This window comes from Acanthopagrus latus, chromosome 4 (assembly GCF_904848185.1).
Source record: "Acanthopagrus latus isolate v.2019 chromosome 4, fAcaLat1.1, whole genome shotgun sequence".
Taxonomy (NCBI): domain Eukaryota; kingdom Metazoa; phylum Chordata; class Actinopteri; order Spariformes; family Sparidae; genus Acanthopagrus; species Acanthopagrus latus.
In genome coordinates this window covers 23,890,687-23,905,073 of record NC_051042.1, presented here as the reverse complement: position 1 = coordinate 23,905,073, position 14,387 = coordinate 23,890,687, and the positions used below count along the sequence as shown (strand labels likewise).

At 40.3% G+C, this 14,387-nt stretch overlaps 2 protein-coding genes across 5 annotated transcripts in view; one reads left to right on the top strand and one right to left on the bottom strand.

The window, feature by feature from the left end:
* The window catches only part of LOC119018259 (chromodomain Y-like protein 2), a 47,018-nt gene extending 36,089 nt beyond the window's left edge, over positions 1-10,929 (top strand). For all 4 annotated transcript variants that reach the window (XM_037095778.1, XM_037095781.1, XM_037095779.1 and 1 more), the window contains exons 4-7: positions 5,890-6,062; positions 6,152-6,362; positions 7,095-7,238; positions 7,414-10,929. In XM_037095778.1, the coding sequence (XP_036951673.1) occupies positions 5,890-6,062; positions 6,152-6,362; positions 7,095-7,238; positions 7,414-7,572 (687 nt within the window). In that variant the 3' untranslated portion in view covers positions 7,573-10,929. The remainder of the gene's footprint in view (positions 1-5,889; positions 6,063-6,151; positions 6,363-7,094; positions 7,239-7,413) is intronic.
* A 1,361-nt stretch (positions 10,930-12,290) lies between these two features.
* Positions 12,291-14,283, bottom strand: cmc2 (C-x(9)-C motif containing 2). Its single transcript, XM_037095786.1, has 4 exons — positions 13,964-14,283; positions 13,252-13,368; positions 13,091-13,162; positions 12,291-12,979 (listed from the first exon to the last, which is right to left on the bottom strand). Exons 2-4 carry the CDS (start codon positions 13,330-13,332, stop codon positions 12,896-12,898), a joined length of 237 nt encoding a protein of 78 aa, XP_036951681.1. The 5' UTR covers positions 13,333-13,368; positions 13,964-14,283; the 3' UTR covers positions 12,291-12,895.
* Positions 14,284-14,387: the final 104 nt, after the last annotated feature.

Here is a 14,387-nt window from a genome sequence, read left to right as displayed (position 1 = left end):
TTTGCTGGCTTTTGACATGTTTTCTCTCAGTCTTCTCAGCAATTTGTTGATCACCTGCTAACTGCATGTCAGTCAAATTCCCCACATAAAGTCAACAGCTTTCTACATCTTGAATCAGGCGTTGCACTGTCATTCATAATGATCCATCACAGTGATGGACAGTGATGTGCAGGTTCTATCAAAGCCTATGATTTTTCGACATCAGATGTAACACAATACATTTTGTGTTTTTGGAGCAGTGTTTGTTATGTGTAGGTTTATAAACTGCTTTACACGAGCCATCCTCAATTAAAGTTGTGAAAAGCAGTTTAATAATGCCGGGACGTGTCTGTCGGCAGCACTGAATGCAGTTTTAATGGCTCTCTGATGCTGTAGCTTCCTGCACGGCGGTGATCCACTTGCGAAATTGGACTGCCTGCAGGAGAGTACCAGCCTGTGATTGGTTCAATCAACAACAAGCTGCTCCGCTTAAACTTCCCCCAGACGTATTCGGTAACTGGCTTTCACGTCTCAGTAAAGCCTGTCCCTAACTCCACTTTGAGATGACTATTGTGACATTTTGTAACATTCTGTGTAATTTTGCAAGGATACAATGAAAAATGAATGTTGTTTTCACAATTTTTTTTTTTTTAATTTGTCAAAAATGAAATATGTTTTGGGGAATTATCCAGAAACGTTGTGATAGATAGTGAAAACTGCAGACCATGGGACACTCAGGTCTACATTTGTAGACACTAACTGAGGATATCATGAAGAAAATTAGTTTATTAACGTTTTCAACCATTTTCACAATCTTGATCTGCTGTGAAATGTAACTTTGGACACATCTGAAATATCTGGACATAGAGTTTTGAATGTTCCTTTCTGTTTGTTTGTTTTTGCTGATACCTGAGAAGTCTATTAGAATAGTGCGTTTAGTCAGAGATAACGCCCATGTATCACAATCCTCCACCTCTGCCTCATAAATTAAAGCAAACAGGATTGTCTTCTCCTCAGGCTGTAGGATGCGTCTCAGATCTGCCACAGAGGGCGGTTCTGGCTTTGATACAGCCTCGTGTGCGCGGCAGCCTGCACTTCACAGGCACTGAAGTGGCCTAAACTGAACGTGCATGTGTGTGTGTGTACGTGCGTGCGTGTGTATGTGTGTGTATGTGTGTGTGTGTGTGTGTGTGTACTTTTCATGTGTGACAGTAAGCCCGTAAGCTGTGGGCTTATCAAACAGCTCTGATAGCTCCTTCTCTGTCTCAGTCTTTTGAAGCTACAGGAACAAGAGAGTCTGCGGATGTGTCTACTGAATGGCTTTTCACTGCGAAGAAATATCCCCGTGCAAATTTTTCATCCGAGCACTCAGCGCTCGCTTTCAGTGAGAGAGCACCCCGAGTTGTTAACTGGTACTCTCTCTCTGTCACGTCTTTGGCCCGACACACAGGAGCTCTCTGCATCTGTGTACTGCTATTCAGATATATTGGAACATCCCGCTTCTTATCACCTTTACAAGCAGCACACCCACTACATAATCCAGAAATTATATTATGGCATATGAGTAAACAAAGATGTGTTTGACTTTTTTTCCTTTATAGGGACATGATCTAAATCCATTTGGCCGTTTGCCCAGATTTTGATCACTCTCATCAGGCATCTGTGGCATATTTGTATGTAAACACTGCAGACATTATTGCTGCTCACCTGCTGTTAATAAAGATTCACTTAAGAGGGAGGAAAGAGTCATAATAGGCCTTTTCACTGGAGACAGTTTGACTTATCATTGCTACACGTGTAGCAACATTAACAATGGATGCGTTCAGTCAGGTCAAGCTTTATTGCAGCGCAGTATAACAGAGCATCCTCATTGGGCTGTACATGTACAGTGTGCATGTGCAAATAAACAACATTAGAAAAACACATAAATACAGTACTTGTTACCTACCAAACATAAAATATAACAGTAATGAGAAGCTTTCGCAAAATATACAAAAGCATACAGAAGTCAGACAGCGCATACAAAAGAACACGTACTGTATAACCTGTAACATATATGTAACGTGCCCACATAGACTAAGAGAAAGTTGGATAGTCCCTGTTTAGCATGCAGGGCAGACTGAGGCCTGCTCCACACAATCACCGGTATTTAAAAACAAACAAACAAACAAAAAAAACAGGCGTTAAAAACAAAGTTGCTAGCGTTTTAGCTCTGTTTCAGAACTAATCTCAGTACATACTAATGCACCTGAAAACACAGATCTCATGGCCATACACTTGCACTGAGCATGCACGTGTTGTCAGCAGGAAGCAGATGGTATTCTCTGTAGGTAGTTTCTTAGCTACAGAAAATGCTACGAACGAGATGAGGAAACATGACTGCTCTTCACAGAGTCCTCCTAGATAATGCTAATAAAAAAGTACAAAACATTGTAAGAGGCTGCTTTTCTCTCTCTCTACCATCATTGTATATGAGTCTGTTTGTTTCTCTCTGAATATAATCAATAAACATAACGCAGCATCCATTCCATCAACATGCAAACTCATATACTCCAATATCAGAACACATAATCTCAGTTCACATTTGCCACTAATGCCACAAACAATGATAAGACCCAATTGGGAAACAAAGAAAACGTGTGCGTCTGCATCATTGTTTCCAACAATCTCATTTTCCACCCATCTAGACGCAAACACTGAAAGCAGAGTTTCTGATTATTTTCACCCTGTTTTCCAAAAGCTCGGTCTTCGATGACTTGAAACAGCATTTATGTTCATAGCAAAAGGCCAAAACACAGATAAAAGGTTTTGTTTTAAGAGATACCTGTACGTGTGGTTGAGTGAGGTTGAGGGCTGATGTGCACAGTTGAAACTACGTAGATGTGCAGAGACATGTTCTGTTCAAGTCTCCTAGCCAGCAATGGGACTGTGACAGCGAGTCAACATGCATAATGTCAGGATTCCGAAATTGAAGCAGCTAAATAGAATTCAGCCTTCATTCCTTTTATTCTTTACATCTCTGTTTTTTCTACCGTGACATGAGAAAATGATGTCTGTGGAGAAGGTCTGTTAGATTCCCAGAAAATTGACTTTTAGGATGTTGGTAGAGCACCGCGAGACAGCTGAACTGTGTCTGCACTCCACAATATCTCCACGGCACATAGACCGCTTTATATTAAACATCTCACAATGCACTTCATTGTATTTTATAGATGCCGCTCACACCTGTGATGATGCAAAATGACTCCCTGCAGCCTGTTCTGTTGAAAGCAGTGAATGAGGTGGCAGTAAAAAGGCTTTTTCTGTTTGGAGAAATCAAAAACTGTCCTCCAGAAAAACACACAAAAAAAAAGACTCATAGGACATAAAACAATTGATCGATTGACTTACAAAAACCCCTTGAGGTAGCGAATTCAATTCGAGGGAGCTGATGCATGCTGTTACAAGTCTCATTGTTGTAGATTGCAGCTCTTGTTTGTCTTACGAATGTCCTCGAGGCCTCTGCTCGCGGCTCACGAATGTCACTTTGACTGCTCCATTCCTCCTCCCTGTTTCACAGACTGGAACCAGCATCTGTCCTCGTGTCTGCCTCATCTGTCTGCGCAGGATTGTAATTCACCTTTTTCCTGAATCACGTCACTCATAGTCCACACACAGACACACTCACACAACGCCACATCCAGTTGAAGCCGAGGACAGATTATGTGCTCGGTTAGACGGAGAATTAAGTTCACTTTGAGGGTGAATGGTTAATGTGGGTCAGGGGTGATAATCTGATTAAAAATTGTGCAGAGCGACTGCCGACAGTGATGTGCCATGGGGGTGTTTGGGTTTGCCAGACGACTTCTTATCAGTCCGGCTGTCTGACAAAAGGCCAAACCCTGTCTGCTGATGCTGAACGATGAACCACTGATATTAACTGACAGTTAAACGTGTCTCTTTTATCACACACACTGCTACATCGGTCCCAGTTGTTGAGGTAGCAGTACTACAGGTGTCCTTAACTCAACGCTAACCATTGATTGATTGATTGGTTTTTATTATTTCTTTCAGTTATTTACGTTGAACTAATTAGGAGATAAACATGTCTGAGACAATATTTTTCATTTAGAAGCCGCTGGTCTCACACTTCAGGCTGGAGGAGAAGCTGCTGTCGACGTAAAGTAAAGTCAGCTGCCGGTGTCAGGCGGGCTGCCCAACAAGCTGTCATGTGGACATCTCACCTGCAGACTGCCACTGCTCCAAAAGTAACCGTTAACTAGCTAGAAAGAAAATCACACCATGATATCTTTAGACTAAATCAACCAAACATTTACGATTTGAAGCTGAAGAGATGGCATCTGCTGAGGACATTTTTCTTTTGCTGTCTCTGGGAAGCGTGCAGTGACCAAAAAGGGGCAGAATGAGGTTAAAACTTGAGCTTGACACTGACATGTAGTCAACAGAAAGCAGTTCTAGATCACTTACAAATGAAATTATTAAATGCGTTGTGCTTTCAATCAGTGCATCAACGCATTATGTTGAGGATCAAGAAATGAAGATATCGTAACGTCTTTACGACATAAACGCTTCTATAATCCCTTTATGCTCAGTAATTTATGTTGTGTGAAATTGCTTATCTGGTAGTGTTGTCATATAACTGGAATTTCTCATTTTGACACATTTAAAGAATATCAATTGCAGGGAAAAACTGACACAACATTTGTAGGTGTAAAATTCTAGATTTTGATGAAGATGAGAAAGTGAATGCATATAAGAAAGCACGACGGCATCTGAGTTAATTTTTCCTATCAGCTGAAGCTCTGACGCTGTCTAAGATTCCTCAGGCCTGACAGCTCTGAGGGGGATTAGTTTAGCTTCGAGATTAACAGATGGCTGTTGGGCCAACAAACAAGACATGACACTTATCAACAACGGTTTACTGGGTCATCTTTAATACTTCTGTGATGCTGTCACAATTCTTTACAGAGGTCGACGTGCCACTCCTCCATGTGCTTGGCGGTATTTGCTGAGTAAGCACCTTGTGTTAAAGCCATGCCTGTATCCTTTGCCTTTCTTTGTTCATTTGCCTCAAAGAAGAAGCATTGACAAAGAGAACTCCAGCAGTTTTTTTTGTTTTTGTTTGTTTTTTTTTTGTCAACCAAAGTGAGTTGCAGAGGCGCTGCACTTATTATGGTGTATCACGGTAAGAAAACAGAGCGAATGAGAAGAAAGACGAGAGACAATATCATAGGTGACTGAGAGGATGTTGGCGCATCTTGTGCAGCTTGTTGAAGCTGCTTCGCATATTCCGAACTGATACGTTTGTCTGTAAATCTATATATTTGACAGCACTGTTATCTAGTGCTCGTTTGGATGGTTTGTGGCTTCCATTTAAATGTGCTTGTCTATAAGAAGATGGTTATTCATTTATTTGTAGTTTGTTTATGTCATGGTAAAAAAGGATATATTGAAACAGAGGAAAAACCACTGAAAGAAAGTCATACTGTTAGGTAGAAAAGGTGTGTGCTATCATTTGTTCTTTAATATTGCTTCAACAATCTGTTAAGTATTTTCTTTTAAAAAGGCAAATAAAATCACTGGACAAACTCAACTTGAACACCAGCACCCATAAAACTAGGTCCTGAAAACCTGTGGCCTATTGAAAATATGTTGATCACATGGTGCCTATTTACATTAGATGAGTAACACCATTGTAAAGGCACATTTCCAGAAGCTGTCAGCATTGTAGGAATTTAAAATAGCTTTCTGGCATTGTCAATGTCATTATTTCTCAGGCTTGTCTGTCTGCCAACATGTTTTGAGCTTTCCTCTAAAGACTGAATATGGATATTTTATCTTTTATGTCTCAACCTTTCTTCATGTGTCAGATGAGTGAAGAAAATGATACACTCCTTTTTCCCTCTCCAGATCATGAAGGAAGTGTGTCGAGCTCTGGGTAATGCAGCTGCTGATGACAGCAAATTATTATTGCTCAGCTCCGTGGGGACTGTTTTCTGCAGTGGCCTGGAGCCGTCGTACCTGATAGGGCGTCTGTCCACTGACCGCCGAAAAGAAAGCAGCCGGATCGCAGATGCTGTGCGGTAATGAGAAACCTGACCCCTATAAACACTGATTCACTTGTCGTTAGACTTGATAGAGTTGGTACTGATTGTTCTGTGACCCCCTTTAGGGACTTTGTGTTGGCATTCATCCGCTTCAAGAAACCCATCGTGGTGGCGATAAATGGTCCCGCTTTGGGCTTAGGAGCCTCCATCCTGCCCCTGTGTGACGTGGTGTGGGCCAGCGAGAGGGCCTGGTTCCAGACTCCATGCGCAGCCCTCCACCTCACACCCTCCGGATGCTCCTCGTATACCTTCCCCCAGATCCTCGGCGTAGCTCTGGTGAGTCGCGGCATTTTGGCTGATTGCACTTGACCTAATTTTTGCTGCGTTCCTGTCGGAGGCAGAGGTCGGGATTTTTCAAGTTGAAATTTCCAGCTTCCAACCTTCGAGTCTTCCAGATGCTATGATGACAAAAGAGAGCAAAACATTTGGCTGACCGTAACAAAATGATACCTCTTTGGCAGGTGTATACATGACTGAACCCTTAAAAAGTATGGAGGACTGAAACTGCCAAAAAATGTAAATAAATAAATGACTCAATAAATAAATTAACATGACATTAAATACACCAAAAAATTATATTGAAAATTAATGTATTTGTTCTTGACTCATAAGGGATGCAAAAGGAAAATAAATAAATAAATGAGTTTGAGGAAATAACTTATAAATATATCTAAATTTTCCATTCACTAGCCTAATACTATATTGTAGTCTACAAATGCACCCTACCTCCCTCCCATGGGTGCTGCCATTGTTGTGTTATGTTGTTGTGCTGTCTCATCAAGTCAGGATAGATAGATTTGCTCCGAGTTTACAAGCTGGAATTCCAACTTCAAGTAGCGTTCCATTTAAATTTTTCTAGCAGGAGGTCAGAAGTCCGTGGTGGTCTCGAACGCAGCATTGATTCCTCTTGTAACCACCTGTTAACCTCATGTTTACCCAAAGTGGATTGCATTACATCTTGTAAACACTTTGTAATCCCCTCCACATACTTTGTGTCCCTGATGGCAGGCCAATGAGATGCTGTTCTGTGGAAGAAAGCTCACAGCACAGGAGGCGTGCAGTCGAGGTCTGGTGTCGCAGGTCTTCTGGCCGACCACATTCAATCAGGAAGTGATGCTGCGTGTGAAGGAAATGGCGTCGTGCAACGCAGTGGTAGGTCCTAATCCAGACATCCCAGCAGGCAGAGTGTTCTCTTTGATTATAACCAAATGACCCTCACTCTTCTTCCTGTGTGTGTGTGTGTGTGTGTGTGTGTGTGTGTGTGTGTGTGTGTGTGTGTGTGTGTGTTTGTTTGTTTTGGGGTTTTTTTTTTTTTTTAAAAAAAAAGGTTTTAGAAGAATCCAAATGCCTGGTGAGGAGTATCCTCATGTCAGTCCTGGAGGAGGTCAATGAGAAAGAGTGCCAGATGCTGAAGCAGCTTTGGTGTTCAACCAAAGGACTGGAGGCGCTCTTCAGCTACCTGCACAACAAGTCGTATGAGAAGTGATGGGAGGGTTATCCACAGCGGGACATCCGAACTGAAGGAAAAGTTGCTTTGCTTCCATCCATCAGCGGAGGGGATTCGCAGGAGTTCTGTTTGCTCGAATGTCTACACTTCCTTCATGATCTTCTTTCGTGAAGCAGCTTCTTGTTTTTTTCCTGTTTTTTTTTTTTTTTTTACTGGACCTGTAACTGTCCAGATGATTGTTCTGTAGGAGTCAAAGTGCAAAGGGCCAAATGTGCATTGCTTAAATCAACACTGAAGGAGGTTTCTTCAGGGAGGTACAGGGAGCGTTTCTGTGCATACGCAAGATTTATTTGTTTATGAAATCATCAGGATGTATGAAATCAATGTCTGTCTGATAGCACATATTAAATTGACAATAATATATATTCATTTATATTTATTTCAAGTGTGTTAAAGAGTTGCGGAGTACATGTAAGATGCCTTTTTTCTTGCTTTTTTTCTCATTGTGTTGAGTTGAAGTGTAAACCAAAGTTTGCATGAGGACACGGTTTGTTGCTCCTTACATGCACATTCCTTCCTCTCTGCATGGACAGAGGAAAAAAAATGGCCACAAATGCACCCTCGTACATGGCAGTGGATCAGATTTAGTGTCATCTTATGGGTAACTGTAAAAAGATAAGATAATGAAACACTTGGGCGAATTCAAAGAGAATCGATGTCTTTTTTTCACCACACGGCTAATTTTTCACACTGTAAAAGTCTTTATTACACAATGTAGACATCCTGCATTCTAGTAGCTTTGTCATCGTTACCATAATCACCAAAAATTTACTTCAGTTAGCTGGAATTGAGATTGATGCTCATGAGCTAATGAGAAGTTTAAGTAGGTGAAACGGCACCCTCGTACTGTCAGCATCCATCTGTCGCCGCAACAAAACAAATACGGAAAGAGTTTCATTTAACTCTTCTCATAATGACAAATGTCATTAAGGGCAGGATTCTTTCTTTCAAGTTTTTTATTTATTTTTTCTTTTTTTCAATGGAGAACACTGGATTATACAAATACATCTGTTCAAAATCAAATGGCATTTTGTCTTGAGCACAAAATGACTTCAGATTTCAGATTAAATGAATCGGTGGCACATATCACACGGAAGGATTAGCAATGGATTGTGTCCTGCTTCGTTTGAGCTGAGTAGCCTTGACATGCAGTACTGCGGTGACTTGTATGTAAACCATGAGTTCTGCATCGTTATTGTGTGAAATGTGTGATTGTTATTTTTTCAGATGATCATTCTGATATTACCTGACAGTTATTTTTCTTAGTTGTGTATATTTTGGAGGACTCAAAAAGTACTCACGTTGTGACTTACACTAATTGTCAGTGATTAATATCGTGAAAAATGCAGTTTTCAGTCGTGTAGCTGGAGTCGACGTTCGTCCGTATCTGCATGTGTGGATTTATGAGTTCAAGAAAATTTTTATCTTGCGATGTGTATCATATTTAGGGATCTATTTTGTTTTACAAAAAAACAAACAAAAAAAACAGAAATGTAGGTCTGTGAAAATTGTTTTGTAAAACTGAAGATATTTGTCCATTTTTTTTGCAGTGGTACACATGCAGTACAGAATAATATATAGACATATGTCGACTGTTTTGTGTGACTAATTGCATGTAACATATTGTACATATGAATGTGTTGCCTGTCTGAGTACCTTGTATTGCAGGGTATGTTTTTGTACCAACATTGTAAGTATTGTTAGAAAATGGTGCAGTTTATTTTTGTATTTATTTGAGATAACTGTTTGGATGTGCAGTGCCATGTGGTCTCCTTTCGCTCCAGAAGCACCCTGACTCTCCAAAATCACCTTTTCTAAAGTATCCACAAAAAAAATCAAAGTGGGTCAGGAAGGCAGAGAATTTATTACATATACGATTTAAAAACCAAAAAGGTGTAAACACTATTTTCACTTGAATGTTCACCTTTTTCAGTTGACATTATCAGAGGTATTTTGTTGTAAATTATCAAACGCATGTCAGATAGTTTAATATATAAAAATTGTGTTTAACTGAGCTTTACGAGGATGTACAGGCGATCGATAAAATTGACCTTAATTTTATTTTAGATTTGTCCATTTCAAGCATATACAAGACTCTTGTTCATGCTCCGTGACATTGTTTTTATGATTTCTTAGTCTTGTGATTTATTTTTCTGCCATTGCAGATCGATGTTGATGAGGGTATAACAGAGGGTTTGATGGAGCATCATTTTGCTAAAGTTAACAAAAACAACAACTTAAGGGAGTATTGTGTAGTTTTGGAGAAGAAATTCAAACTCAGAATTTTAATATTTACAGTGTTATTGAGGTAATAATACAAACAGAGAAATATAAATTGCTTCTATAGCTGAATAAAGAAGCTGTTCTCAGTGGAAAAAAAAGAAGTCCCCAGAACTCTGTTTGATGCTAGAAAGGCGGCAGGGTCCGCCACGCAGAGACAAAGTAAAGTAGGACACTGTGTTGTCCTTTAAGATCAGTTTGTTCTTTCGGTCAAGAAAACAAAGAGAGTTTGTTTATTTAGTTTGTTTTGGCATTAAATGAAAACAATCAGTCACTGATTAGAGTTTCCTCCCCAAAACTACATGCTGCACCTTTAAAGTGAAAAAATAAATCATAGTTGCATCATGGTGCATTTAATCCCTTTGTCACATTGAGTCAAATAAATAATCAGACACAACTCATAAAATCTAAACTGTAATGTTTTCATTGACAGTTTGGCAGGTTTGTGACCCAAAAGAACTTCAGCTTAAATAATCAAAAGTTGTTTTGTGATTTATTTTGATTTTTTGTAAAAGGCCTCCCTACAGTGACTTCTCCTCGCCATCTGTTGTTGAATATCGTTCATATTTCCACTTCTTGCTTGGGGTCCCAAGAAAAGGCTAGAAGGAACACAAAGCATCAGGTCCACTGAGCATTAATCAAACTGACCCTTCAGACGGGGGGTCTTTATGTATTTATTCATTTATTTATTTTAATTTGTAAAATATGTCTTATTCGTTTCAGTGCGTCACCTGACATAGAAAATGCTTTACTTTACTTTAAACTATTGATAATAACATTTAGAGTAAATCAGAACAAAACAAGAACAAAAATCCCCTCATATTTGGTCCATTATTTATCCTGAATGACTGTGCTTCTGTTTTCCTGTGATTTACTGTCCTTTATAATCCCAGCGTCATGCACAATCCCATGTAAGTGTATGTCATCATTCATGAATTTTCCTCCCCACATTGTTTCAGAGCACACCTCGGGGTGCCTTAAATATCTGTCAGAGAGTGATCCATAAGTTGTGATGGGTAGAGTTGCTTCAAATAAAGAAACAGTACTTTCCCAACATGTTTTTTGTTTGGACATTTCTCAAACTACTTAACAGGTTTCAGTAGATAAATTTCCAGTCAGGCAGCCACACCTTACCAAATGCTCTTTGTCCTTTAACACAGCCATTGTCTTTCAACTCAGACTCAGGTACTTGGCATTTCCTGTACTGGTTGCGAGGAAACAAGAGTCCTCCTTATTGATGCCACAGGCCTGCTACGACCAATGTATGCGGCGACTCACCACTGGTTCTGAGCCCTCATCTCATGGTGTTCACTCAGCAAATAGAGACGGCTCAGGTGTCATCCCATGACCTAAATGTGAACCATCAGTCATGTGACCACACGGTTGTCAGCCAGAGAAAGATCAAGAAGGCAAAACCACATCCAACACCGGAGACCATCCTCAGACAAAGACGGAGGGGGTTCATGACCAGTTGCCAATATGTGACTGAAGGTTCCCTTTTCGGTCACATGTTGACGCTTTCACCAGCTGAATGAAGAGTGTGAGAGACAGCTGAAAGCTCAAAACCATTCATAACTGCATTCTAGAGCTAAGATTTGTTTTAACATCTTGTTTTGCAGGTGTCACCTGATTAATTTGAGATTTTTTTTAAAGCGGCACCATGCAAAAATGTTTTGTAAATTTACACATATTCATTATTTTTCTAGCCACACGTAGTAGTAACATGACAGGGAAGATAAGACCTTCCAAGACTCGCTTGGTTGCATATAAAATCCTGGGGATGATTTGTGTTAGTTGGTTAACGCTGCTGGACTGTGGATTTCTTTGTGAAGGACTTGGGGCGGATTTTCTGCCACAGTCTGCATGTTTCTCGAGCACCTCATCTCAGTGCCAGAGTTAGCAGAAGCTATGGTTCATTTTTAAAAATGGAGTCTGTTCTCCACCGAGACACTTTCATCAAACATTTTTGATACTAAACAGGATTGCATTGAAATACCTGCTGAAAGGGTCATACGAGCCTACAATTATTTACTCGTATACTCAATTTTCCAATAAGACTCGCCCATTATTTAAAGACATGAACATTCTATCCTTTTAAGCAGTTGTGACAGTTCTTTTTATACACATGTTCTAGGATAAAAACCTCTTTTGCTCATAATCCACCATCACAACAATCAAACTTGTAGTTTACAAATTTACATCTCCCAGCAGCCTCCAGTAGGACACATAAACACTTCAAAGCTAACATCAGTGCCTATGGCAGGTAAGAGAAAACAGGTAAGACACTTGTAAATTTAATTTGAGACTTTTTAGTTACTTGTAGGGCCTCTCGACAAAAAGAATTTCAGTGATAGTAGGTCTTTTCAAGACGTGCAGATGTGTATTTTACAGAGATAACACACTGCATCAAGGCAACAATGGGTTCTTAAATAAACAGGCTGTTTAATTTTATTTGAAAGAAATCAAACATGTAACAAATCAATATGATTCCTCACTCAAACATTCAAACAACAATGACTATGTTTATCAAGTATTGTATGCTCATGGGTGTACACACAGAGTAACACAGCTGCTGGTCATTCTGTTCAGGGTTTCCTCAGATAGAAATGGACTCCCCCTGTTTTAATGAATAAATCAGGTACCAGAATATTCCAGAGGTGTCCTGCAAACTAAAATGATGATCTGATAAAAGGTTTCTGTCTGCTACCAGCTTCACTAATCTCTTTGATTGAGCTGTAGCTGCACTGCTAACAGAGGGAAAATAAATGATGATCCCCCAACAGCAACCTTTAATCCATGCTGCTCTCTTTGTGTTGACCTAAAATGTCTCAGTACTGCTCCAAGTTTTAGTCTGTGTAGGTGATAAAAAGGCCAGAGTGTGTCGGACATTAAAACCCTTCCTCTGTCTTGACACAGAACAGCGGTGGAGGCCTGTTACATAGTGTCAAGCAAAATTCAATGTCCCAATATCTGAATGCTTTCAACTCGCAGCTCCAGTGGCAACGCTGCAGTGAAATTTCCTTCACAGCTCCTCCTTTGGTCCCTCTTTCAGTCGGGTTTTCATCATTTTTGCATGCTGCTTACTGCGCTCACGTTTTTCCAGCCTCTGTTGAATGGTAAGGAAACAAAAAGCAATGAAAAACACATTCCAAAGGTCAGTAAGCAGAGCTCTTTCAGTATCTTATCCACATAGTCTGGAAAAAAATAACTGACAGACCTCTTTCTTCAAGCAATGACGCATAGCGCGATCCATTTCATTACACGTGCCGAAGAATTTCATGACATTGTGCTGAGAGGGAACATGACACAAGATTTAGTTTGTTCGGATTAGCGTGTTTATGAAAAATGCAACAATACGAAAACTTGAGAGGGCCGTACCTCTGCGTGGCACTTCTTCAGCTGACTTATCAGGTCATTACACTCATCTGTGTGGAGGTGCGGTGACAGGTCGGGGTGCATGCTGAGTTAAGGGCTTACTGTGCCACTGCGACAAGACTGAAAAGCCACAAACAAGAGGAGCACTGATTGACAATTCCAGTCGATTGTGACTATGAGAGAGTTTCATTGATGATTTGTGTGTTTTGCCTATAAAATGTCTGGCTAGCAGTCCACAAGAGAGAGACAGGACATCCTTGTGTCTAAGAATCCAAATCAGGTGTACTATCAGGTGAATTATAACTCTCTAATATAACTCATCAATTATTTCATTCTAACGAGATTGTTGTTGGTTTCTGCTGAGTGCCAAGGACTTTTCTTCTAAAGGATACTACAGCCTCCCCACCCCTCTCCGTCCTGATCTGTCATTGTGATGATGGGAGTTTGTTTTTCCAGTGGAAACTTACCTGCAGACACACAAAAAGAGAGAGGGAGAGTATACATCACTGTGACACATGTAAAATCAGAGTTTTGTTAACTACCTGCAGTCAACGTGTATCTTCCAGAAGCATGATAACAACACAGTCCTAACTAGAAGACTCAGGTTTTTAAACATGGGTTCTGACATGTGATTGTTACTGAACAGCTGGGATTGCTCAACAGATACATACACAGTGATATATTAAAGGCTATTTGGTAACTGTGATATTCTTACCAGTGGAGAGGTTGTGTCATATGAGACGTTCTCCAGTAAACCTCGGTTAAGCTAGCTGCTAACTGCTAGGACTTAGCTTACGTTAACTGTGTGTAACTCGGCATAAATGCATGCAGCCTGTACAGAAGTACTGAAGGTTCGTCTTTGTCCACGTCGAATAATGATGCCGGTTCCTGAAAGTGTCTCTGTGGTTCCGTCTTGCTTAATGGTCTTGGATTGACAACGACATAACCTACAAAAACAGCACGGGTTTGGAGGACATGCTGCCTGCTACAACACTTTCGTAACTGTTCGATAGCAGCGAATCGAGTGATATCAGTCAACAGCCAATGGGCGCCCGTCTTCTTTTTCATTTAACCAATGACATACGTTGTTCTCACAAAAAGGCGGGACTCCTGATGACGGAAGTATACAGGAAATACGA